Here is a 12,189-nt window from a genome sequence, read left to right on the forward strand (position 1 = left end):
TTCCTACAGAGACAATGGAACAATAACACTTCCATCTGATCAAATATGTGCCGTTGAGAACTATTAGAGTTGTCATTAGCAAATGCTTTTCTGGTTTGAAATACTTTAAGAAGTTTTCTCAGATTACACCTGCGCTGAGAGCAAAGCGCCATATGAATGGAGTTCTTAGACTTGCAATAAAAAAAATCTAAATGATAATGCTTTCACACACTGTATCTAAATAATCTAATAATAAATCTAAATAATAAGTATACACACATATTATATTACATTTATTCTTATTATTATTTTAGTCTCTTCCCTTTGTAATGTTTGTAAATTGATTATTTGGTATATATATATATATATTGACTATATAAAATTAAATTAAATGTAATGTATATTTACAGTATATTACTTTTTCATAAAAAATATATATATATGCAATTTAAATTAAATTAAAACGTGTGTGTGTGTGTGTGTGTGTGTGTGTGTGTGTATGTATGCATGCATGTATATATGTATATATACTATATGTATATATATATATATATATATATATATATATATATATATATATATATATATATATATATATACACACATATATATACAGTGGGGCAAAAAGTATTTAGTCAGCCACCAACTGTGCAAGTTCTCCCACTTAAAAAGATGAGAGAGGCCTGTAATTTTCATCATAGGTATACCTCAACTATAAGAGACAAAATGAGAAAAAAAAAAATCCAGAAAATCACTTTTAAAGAATTTATTTGCAAATTATGGTGGAAAATAAGTATTTGGTCAATAACAAAATTTAATCTCAATACTTTGTTATATACCCTTTGTTGGCAATGACAGAGGTCAAACGTTTTCTGTAAGTCTTCACAAGGTTTTCACACACTGTTGCTGGTATTTTGGCCCATTCCTCCATGCAGATCTCCTCTAGAGCAGTAATGTTTTGGGGCTGTCGCTGGGCAACACGGACTCCAAAGATTTTCGATGGGGTTGAGATCTGGAGACTGGCTAGACCACTCCAGAACCTTGAAATGCTTCTTCTGAAGCCACTCCTTCGTTGCCAGGCGGTGTGTTTGGGATCATTGTCATGCTGAAAGACCCAGCCACGTTTCATCTTCAATGCCCTTGCTGATGGAAGGAGGTTTTCACTCAAAATCTCACGATACATGGCCCCATTCATTCTTTCGTTTACACGGATCAGTCATCCTGGTCCCTTTGCAGAAAAACAGCCCCAAAGCATGATGTTTCCACCCCCATGCTTCACAGTAGGTATGGTGTTCTTTGGATGCAACTCAGCATTCTTTCTCCTCCAAACACAACAAGTTGAGTTTTTACCAAAAAGTTATATTTTGGTTTCATCTGACCATATGACATTCTCCCAATCCTCTTCTGGATCATCCAAATGCTCTCTAGCAAGCTTCAGATGGGCCCGAACATGTACTGGCTTAAGCAGGGGGACACGTCTGGCACTGCAGGATTTGAGGCCTTTGTTACTTTGGTCCCAGCTCTCTGCAGGTCATTCACTAGGTCCCCCCGTGTGGTTCTGGGATTTTTGCTCACAGTTCTTGTGATCATTTTGACCCCACGGGGTGAGATCTTGCGTGGAGCCCCAGATCGAGGGAGATTATCAGTGGTCTTGTATGTCTTCCATTTTCTAATAATTGCTCCCACAGTTGATTTCTTCACACCAAGCTGCTTACCAATTTTGTTTCTGGTGTCCTTTGACAGCTCTTTGGTCTTGGCCATGGTGGAGTTTGGAGTTGGACTGTTTGAGGTTGTGGACAGGTGTCTTTTATACTGATAATGAGTTCAAACAGATGGCATTAATACAGGCAACGAGTGGAGGACAGAGGAGCCTCTTAAGTTACAGGTCTGTGAGAGCCAGGAATCTTGCTTGTTTGTAGGTGACCAAATACTTATTTTACCGAGGAATTTACAAATTAATTCTTTAAAAATCCTACAATGTGATTTTCTGGATTTTTTTTTCTCATTTTGTCTCTCATAGTTGAGGCATACCTATGATGAAAATTACAGGCCTCTCTCATCTTTTTAAGTGGGAGAACTTGCACAATTGGTGGCTGACTAAATACTTTTTTGCCCCACTGTATATATATATATATATATATATACACACACATACACATACATACAGTATATGTAAAAGATTATGAAGACATTTCTTTAGAGTAAACTGATGAATCATGCACAATACGACATTTATTCTATGTCTCTTTCGGGGTACTCAAGATATGTGCTGGCACATCTCAGTATATTCCTTTTATACATCTCGAAATGGGATATTTGTGTACAATACAGTATTAAATGTCCTGAAAGATAGTTTGTGAGAGATTGAAAGTGAAGTATCACTAACAGACAATACAGTAAAGCAAGGCTAAGTCAAACTTTCTTGTATTTTTCTTTCTCACACGACCCCCTCAATCGGTTCTCATGTCTCCTGTCTGAATGCATTAAGTCTTTGTACACCGTCTAAAATAAACTCAGTCTGGCAAAACTGATACTGTCTCTCGCCACAATTCCATTAAACTTTTCATTTCTAAAAACTCTCACCAAAGTCACTGATATGCCTGCATGCTCTTGACAACTGCGCAAAACAAAATTCTTCACAGTTCCACAGCAAAATGCTGCATTAGTCTTTACTAAAGGCCAAACGTTTACAAATCTGTATGGACTTCATTATCAAAGTACTAGTCTGCCAGTACTGATTGGATGGGTTTTGTGAGAGCCTGTGTGAAGGCTGTGAGGTGTCTAGCGACTTATTTTATGCTTTACTAGTAGTATTTCTCAAAATAATCATTATATTGTGGTCATGACTATGCATTATAGGTGCTTGTGTGTGTGTGTGAGAGAGGTAAAGCAGTGAAGTGTGGGGTGTTTCAGCACCATGGACAGCACCAGAAATTATGATAAAGGAATAAAGGCGCATTTCAGCACCGTGGACAGTAGCAGATATTACCTCTATGACAAATGGAGGACAATCAACAGCTTGTTAGCTGAAACTACTTGAAGATTTGACATGCATAATGTCAGAGGTTATGTGGAAATGTTTCTTGCTTTAAGGTCAATGTGCTTGCAAACAATTTTACTTCCTTAAACTGACATTTCCAGATGAGAGACTATTCCTTTTACACGCAAAGCAGGATGTAATTTTATCTTTTGGGAATTGGTTGGTTTACAATCATTCTACCTACCTTCCTTTCTTTTTCTTTCTTTCCTTCTCCCTTCCCTTTTTATCTTTCCCTCCATCCATTTTTCTTTCTTTTGTTTTTCTAATCGTGCCTTACTATCACTTCTTTCTTATTCAGACACTTCCTTCTTATTGTTCTCCTTCCTTCATTTGTCCGTTTCTTCCTTCCTTCTCTCTTACCTTCCATCACTTTTATTCCTTTCCCCTTTTCTTTTTAATCCTTCCTTTGTTCATTTTTTTCCTCCTTCGCTTCCTGCTTGCTTTTTCTTCCTTCCCAATCCATATTCCTAATCTTTTTTTTTCTTTTCCCAGTCTTTCTTTTTTTCTTCCCTATTACTTCCCTACTATAGTTCTTTCCTTTCTCCCTTCCTTTCTTCTTTCTGTCCTTACTTATTTGTCCATCCTTCCTTCCTTCTTTCCATCCTGTCTTTCCATTTCCATTTTCCTTTTCTTTTTCATTCCTTCTCATGTTCCTTTTCCCTTCTTTTTCTTCCCTTCTTATTTTCCTCTTACTTTTCTCTTTTTATCTTTCATTCCTTATTGTCTGTCTTTCTCATTCCTTCCTTATTATATTTCTGCCTTTCATCCTTCTTTTCTTCCGTTTTGTTTCTGTCCTTACTTATCTGTCCTTCTTTCCAATATTTGTCCTTGCTTCTTTCTTTTCCTCCTTTCCACTTCTACTTCCATTTTTCCTTAATCTTTTTCTTCCTTTTTTCTATCTTGCCTTCTTTCCTCTTCTGTCTTTTCTATTTTCTTTTATCTTCAATTCCTTATTTTTGTCTTTCCCTTTTTATTGTCCTTCCTTTCTTTCTGTCCTTTTTATCTGTCCTTCCTATATGACTCCTTCATCCTTCTTTCCTTCCCCCTTCCATCCCCCTTTGTCTTTCCTTTGTCCTTCTCGCTATCTTAACTTTCGCTTCTTGACACAAAACAAACTGTGTCTCCATTAACATTTAATGGTTCCTTGTAAAAACCCTCAAACAATGTCCACCTCTAATGAACATCAAATCCATCTCAAAGCACTCTGAATCTCGTTCTCTCTCCAACCGTCTGTCTTTATCCCTGAAAGCCTTTACACAATGTTCTCTCCACCTCATTCTCCAGGGATGCTCTCCATTATAGAGCTGAGATTCAAACAATACAGCACGCATGCAGCTCTATTTCTGAACAGTGGGTGCCGGTGGTGTATTGTATTGCTCACAGCTGTTTTCTGAGAAACAAACTTCACAGTCTAACATGAACAACTCATATGAAAAGCTATGGAGTGTAGTTTTTAATTATACACTTACTTAAAGAAATGCGGCATCAGTTTTAAACCTGCACACAATAAAAGCACTATTGATTCGCCTTCACAGACACACATTGAAAAGAAGTCATGAATTTACCACTTTTGGGGTCGACAGAGAAGTATGGCTGTCCGTGCAGAACGCTGTACACCACCCGCGCACTGTTTCCATATGTAGGGTCATCTGCGTCTGTTGCTGTGACTTGAAAAACTGATGTACCTGCAGAAAGACAGAGAATAAAGCATTGGTACTTTTTGTTTAAAGAGTGGTGCGAATGCACCTAAAGGAATAGCCTGCCCAAAATTTTAAATATGATGAAAATGTAGTTCATCCAATATTTAGATAAGTTTGTTTTTCTTCATCAGAACAGACTTGGAGGAATTTAGCATGTTATCACTTACTCACCAATAGATCCTTTGCAGTGAATGGGTGCCGTCAAAATGAGAGACCAAACAGCTGATAAAAAACATCACAATAATCCGCAAGTAATCCACACCACTCCAGTACATATATTAACAACTTGTGAAGCAAAAAAGCTGCATGTCTGTTAGAAAAAAATCCACCATTAAGACATTTTAACTTCAAACAGTTGTTTCTGGCCAAAGACCATAATCCATAATAATGCTTCCTCCAGTGAGAAAGTCCATCCTGTTGTCCTCTCACATCAAAATCCACCCAGATATTTATTTCTCTCCTGATTCAGATGGTAACAACCTTTCCACTGAAGAAAACAATATTATGGATAGAAGACTCATATTTTAAGCAGAAGCAATGGTGTAAGGTTAAAAACATCTTGATGGATTTGTTTATTATAAACACAAGACAATTAATGGACTGAAGTCATGTGGATCACTGTGATGTTTTTATCAGCTGTTTGGACTCTCATTCTGATGGCACCCATTCACTGCAGAGGATCATGTGGATCACTGGTGAGCAAGTGACATAACACTAACTTCTTCATTTTCAGCACATATTTTATGTGAACTATGCCTTTAATGTGTTTGCGTGTGTAGGGAAAAATGTTAAATTAAACACAACACAAATGGACTTCCAGAACGATTCATCAAACACCATCACATCGTCTTCATGGAGACCTAAAACAAGTCCCTAACCAAACCAGGAGAGTTTCTCCACTGTTTCTGCCCAGACTAAATCAGCAATGATTAAAGACAGGCTGGAAATGCAGCTGTGTGCTTTGTAATCTCTCTCTGCGTCTTTTAAGCCCTCTCATTCCCTGCTCTGTCTTTGTTCATTTCAGCCATCCGCTTACAGGCTGTCTTTCTTGCATTTATTTATTTATTTTTTCTCAGCTGACAGTAGATCTCTCATTTCTCACTGGCTCAGGTCGCATTTCTCATCTGCACTTGTTCTTGCTCACTTTCATCACAGCTCACCGGGTTCAATCCATCCATCTGCATTGTCTGATGCTGACTTACTGCAAACAACACAAAACATTTCATGCAGTTTTGGGGGCTGAGCCGTAAAATAGGATTATGGAGGCAAAATCTTGAATTTCCTTCTTTATCTTTCTCAGTCTCCTTGAAGTGGTAAATTGTCTCTCTTTACTAAAGAAGAGAGAATGAAAATCATTATTCTTGCCTTTTCAAGTATTTTTTTTTTCTAGTACAGAAGTTTTCTGTTCTGTATTTACAGTATGTATCTTATTGAAACAGTCGTGAAGGACATTAAAAAAAAATACAATTAAATAAAATATTTAGTGTTTATATAGTTAATGCATTGTTCATTTTTCTTACCCTGTTGACAATTTTGTTTATTGTATTACACATAAATCTAACACTTTAGTGAGGTTTATGATTAAAAAAAAAAAAAAAAGATCAACGAGGTGAAAAAAAAATCATATATATATATATATATATATATATATATATATATATATATATATATATATATATAATTATTAGTATTATTAGTATTATTATTAATAATAATATTATAATATTATTAATCACTGTCTAAACAAAAGTATTTCTACTGGAAAATAAGACAATAACGTATTATTAAAATTATTTTCTGCAGTGTTCTCTTGTGGTGAGACCCAGCCAGAGTAAAGTCGAAAAGCCGTGTTCTCCCACAAAGACTTTCAAAAGCTTTTCAATTGTGGTCATCACTCAGCGTAATACACACGAGAGAGACAACATTCACTGCTTTCTGCATAGTTCAACAGCATAAAGACCTGATAGCCGCAATTACTGTTACAACTTCAGATAAGTGTAATTTTGGTTCTAATCCTGAGGCTTCAGTGGGTTAAAATGAGTTATCTCACCCCTCTCTGTGCCCTATCCAGCTCTCAGCTCTTCAGTGAAAACATTTCTATCAGACTCTAGCAGCAGCTGGAAAGTTGCTGAAACAGCTTGTCTAGAATTTTCTGACAAGAGTCTCTCAGGACCAGCCGATGAAGTGTGTGTGTGTGTGTGTGTGTGTGTGTGTGTGTGTGCTTGTGTGTGTTGAGGGAGTAATGTTTCTGCACCACTAATAAAGATATTGAGTTTTACAAACTCCTAATCGAAATCTTACCCATAATAAAATAAATAAATAAATAAATAAATAAAATTACAGTAAAATTGCAACGCAAGCAGCGGCTGCTAAGTGGGAAGCTGGGTAATATTTAGAAGTCAATACTGATCTTCTGCTGTTTAACATGGCTGTACACACTCAGCAGCCACTTTATTAGGTATCCCTGCTGAAAAAGTGATGAATTGCATTACCAGGCTGGCTTATGCTGGCTCTGGTGCAAATCTTTCTACTAGTCTTGTTTCTACTTGACTTGTTTTCCAGTTAAAGACTCAAAAGACACATTTACAAATCCTAAGATAATAAAACTTACTTTCATAGATCTCTTATTTTTTTTTATATTTATCATCAATATAAGTGCATTGTGCCTTACTGCATTTGTGAAATTATTCAATAGGTTATATTTAAAATGTAAAAAATATAAAAAAAATACACTGATATTCAATATATAATTTCTGAATACAAGTATTAACAGTTTCAAGTTATTTTTAAATATTTGACCTTTTTTAACCTTTAACATTTGCCTTCGCACCACAAAAATAAAATTAAATAAATGTAAAAGATAAGGAATTATTTTGAAAATACGTTTTGATCATATAAATACTGGATGGATGGATGGATGGATGGATGGATGGATGGAACAATAGGATAGATAGAATGAAAGAACGATAGGATATATAGAATGACAGAATGATAGAACGATAGAATGACAGAATGATAGAACGGTAGATAGATAGATAGATATACAGACAGACAGACAGACAGACAGCTAGACAGATAGATAGATAGATAGATAGATAGATAGATAGATAGATAGATAGATAGATAGATAGATAGATAGATAGATAGATAGATAGATAGATAGATAGATAGATAGATAGATAGATAGGAATGGATGGATGGATGGATGACTAGACAGAACGATAGGATAGTAAGAACAATAGATAGAGTGATGGACAGAATGAGAGAATGATACAACGAGCGACAGACAGACAGACAGATAGATAGACAGACAGATAGATAGATAGATAGATAGATAGATAGATTGATAGATTGATAGATTGATAGATAGATAGATAGATAGATAGATAGATAGATAGATAGATAGATAGATAGATAGGAATGGATGGATGGATGACTAGACAGAACGATAGGATAGTAAGAACAATAGATAGAGTGATGGACAGAATGAGAGAATGATACAACGAACGACAGACAGACAGACAGATAGATAGACAGACAGATAGATAGATAGATAGATAGATAGATAGATAGATAGATAGATAGATAGATAGATAGATAGATAGATAGATAGATAGATAGATAGATAGATAGATAGATAGATAGGAATGAATGGATGGATGGATGACTAGACAGAACGATAGGATAGTTAGAACAATATATAGAGCGATGGACAGAATGATAGAATGATACAACGACCGACAGACAGACAGACAGACAGACCGACAGACAGACAGATAGATAGATAGAAAGAGAGATAGATAGATAGATAGATAGATAGATAGATAGATAGATAGATAGATAGATAGATAGATAGATAGATAGATAGATAGATAGATAGATAGATAGATAGACAGAGAGATAGATAGACAGACAGACAGACAGACAGACAGACAGACAGATAGATATGCATTTGGTACGTTCACAGCTCTTGTTATCAGTCTCACAGAGCTGAAGGTCTGGCTCGTATCCAGTCAATCAATTCAGACTGGCAGAGACAAACCATCAACACACAATTAGATCCTGAGCATTGGAACACAGGGAATATTGACAGAGCTGGACTAGTGCTGTGTGAGGGGCAGAAGTGTGAGCGTCCAGATGGACTCAGTCTGCTCACAGATGCTTACAGATAAATGCCTCCAAACACTCAACCTCAGAATAAGAGGAAACAAGACTAATTATTCATTTCCCTCTTTTTCTGTCGATCCTTGTTACCACAGCATCTCTTCTCCATGTATCCCATCAATAATAATCGACTGAGCATGTGTTCCTCCAGCTCAGACTGCCAGCTGAGGTGATGCTGTGCTGCTGGACCAGCTCTGGCTTATCTGGCTACTAGTCTTACATTTCCAAATGGAAAGATTATGAAACTGTTTGCACTGATAGTTTATATCCCTGTGTAAACATATTGAGTGGTAATGTTCAGTGTGAATGTTTTGTTTACTTAGATACATTTGAAATAAACATGTTTACCAAAACAAAAATACTGAAATAAAACCCCACAGTGGATATCTGGAGATAATTAACGGTGAACAGTGCACCTTCTGTGGTATATGTGCTCTTGAATCTGTGTGCACTGCTAAACAAAAATCATTTTTTAATGAGCATTTTTTGTCTAGTTTTCCAGTAAAAATATCTAAATATACCTACACTAAGATATCACAATGTTTATATTATAATTTTATAAAAATACTGTCAAAAACACAATATCATTGTAAAATATTACAACTGAAAATTGTATGTACTGCAATATAAGTAATAATAGGATTACGATTAATTTTTAAATATTTTAAATAGCTATTTTTTGTTGCAATAATGATTTACAATATTACTGTTTCAGATGGTATGTAATGTAAAATCATTTTAAAAGTGGGGTAACACTTTATAATAACTGCACACTATGAATCATTAGTTAAGCATTAGTAAATAGTCAATTCATCATTTATAAAGCATTGTTCCAACATTAATAGGCATTAGTAAGCAGTTTATAAATACAGCTATAAATGTTTTGTTCTTGAGCATATCTATAATGTTTAATAATTGTATTTTCATACTTTATTAACGATCAATTTATCATTTCTAAATTATTACGTTATTTACAAACCAGTCATTTAGGAGTTGTCAGTGGTTCATAAGATCATTTAGAAAGTGTAAGTAAATGATTAATAAACTATTTAAATGTACATTTATGAATCTTATTATTTAGACACATGATAATAGTTGCTCAGTGTGTTAATAAATGCTTTATTAACGCATATTCCTGCTGTAATTCATGATTAAGTCAGGTAGTTATAAAACATTTAGTAGTTGCCAGCCATTAAACAAACACAACACCGAGGGATACAGAACTCAGAAATATTTTTTCATGATGCAAAAAGGAAACTGTACAACTGTACAACTAAAAATTAAAGTGAACAGTTGGACAGTTTCATTTTTTTTTCATCTTGAAATAAATATTTCTGAGTTCTGTATCCTTCTGTGTTGTGTATATTTTTTTCTGTTAGGAAGATAAATGAGCCTTTAAATCTCCTTTGTAATAGATATGCTTATAAATCAAGAACAATGCATTTATAGCTGTATTTATAAACTGCTTACTAATGACTATTAATGTTGGGACAATGCTTTATAAAGGATGAACTGACTATTTACTAATGCTTACCTAATGATTCATAGCGTGCAGTTATTATAAAGTGTTACCGAATCGGTAACACTTTACAATAAGGTTCATTAGTTAACATTAGTTAACTACATTAGTTAAAATGAACTAAGAATGAACAATACTTCTACAGCATTTATTAATCTTAGTTAATGTTAATTTCAGCATTTACTAATGCATTATTAAAATCACAAGTTGTGCTTGTTAACATTAGTTAATGCACTGTGAATTAACATGAACTAACAATGAACGACTGTATTTTCGTTACCTAACATTGACAAAGATTAATAAATACTGTAATAAATGTGTTGATCATTGTTCGTTCATGTTAGTTAATACATGTTAACAAATGACACATTATTGTAAAGTGTTATCAAAAAATCTTCCAGATCCTAAACTAAATGGGTATAGATAGATAACTTTTACACAAAATCATAACGGTCCCAAATTTTATTACTATGTATAAATATGAAAATATATATTATATTTATGTTGTTACATTTCTGCTTACAATAAGAAAAATTACACAAGAAAAAAATAAATAAATAAAAGTAATTTGTATCAAAATTCTAAATAATGAGACAAATTCACCCTGGCTAATGCGGGTCATAATTTAGAGCCATACTTTGAATTTACAGTCACCATCTCAACTCAAATAAGCCAAAAGCCAGTAGACAGGATTCTACTGGTTTTCAAATGTTGTATTTACAAGAGGAACAAATCTATCAGATGCCACTGACATCCTATAAAGGCAGAGCATCACCTCGAGAGAAAACTCATCTGTGATGGTGAAGTGGACAGTCCAGCGGCATCTTCTCCAAGACATCTGTAATTGGGATTTTGAACCCACTCTGCGCATGAATCGCCAACAATAATGGACAACAGCCAGGCAATAATAGACTCCTTCAACACTGATTGCAGCTGGTACTCAAATCTTACGATACCACAGATCATTGTATGGGCTTCAGTTGCTACGGCAACAGCCAATTGGGACCTAAATAAACAATAAACAAAGCTTTCTAAACCCACAGGCCATAATCTCCACCGAGAAGTGTTTCACACTGCCAAAATAAAGAGAAATATTTCATTTGTACATGCAAGCCAGGAATATAGCCTTCAAGACTCCCAGAGAGATAAAAAAAAAAAAAAAAATTGTATCTGGCATGGCTGAGAGTGAGAACTGATGTACTTATGACACCAAATCTTTCGCTTCTGATATATCAATAATATAATAGGCATTTTCTGGAAATCAACAGTGACGTAATGTGTGTGGGCTAGAAGTGAGTTTACAGGAGAAACGTTTCTTTTAAGCAGTGGTTCATAACCTCTTTTGATCTGAATACAAGATGCCTTGTGCCATAAAACTACTTTTCTAGGAGGATAAAACACTTAGATAACCAAATTTATAAAAGTCATGTTTTTACTTTTAGAAAGCAAGAAATATAAAAGGCAAGAAATATAAAATTACTCAATGTATCCATTTACACAGCATATCATAATTTCAACTTTGGAATTTGCAAGTACGTTGCATTATAATTCATCAAACTTTTTTGAAAAAAAAAAGAGATGCATTCACTACACTAACCTTGACACAAATCAGCAAAAAATAAATATGAATGATTATATAAAAAATAATATGTATAAATAAAAATATGCAATTAAAAATAATATTCCACATTTGCTTGCACTTAATGGTGACAACCCATACAGTATATATATATATATATATATATATATATATATATATATATATATATATATATATATATATATAT

The 12,189-nt window shown here is 34.4% G+C and overlaps 1 protein-coding gene across 5 annotated transcripts in view; it reads right to left on the reverse strand.

Moving 5' to 3' along the window:
* The window catches only part of LOC131551374 (cadherin-18), a 225,939-nt gene that overhangs the window by 75,679 nt on the left and 138,071 nt on the right, over nt 1–12,189 (reverse strand). For all 5 annotated transcript variants that reach the window (XM_058794302.1, XM_058794298.1, XM_058794300.1 and 2 more), the window contains one exon: nt 4,585–4,704. In XM_058794302.1, coding sequence (XP_058650285.1) covers nt 4,585–4,704 — 120 coding nt within the window. The remainder of the gene's footprint in view (nt 1–4,584; nt 4,705–12,189) is intronic.

This window comes from Onychostoma macrolepis, chromosome 12 (assembly GCF_012432095.1).
Source record: "Onychostoma macrolepis isolate SWU-2019 chromosome 12, ASM1243209v1, whole genome shotgun sequence".
Classification (NCBI taxonomy): Eukaryota; Metazoa; Chordata; class Actinopteri; order Cypriniformes; family Cyprinidae; genus Onychostoma; species Onychostoma macrolepis.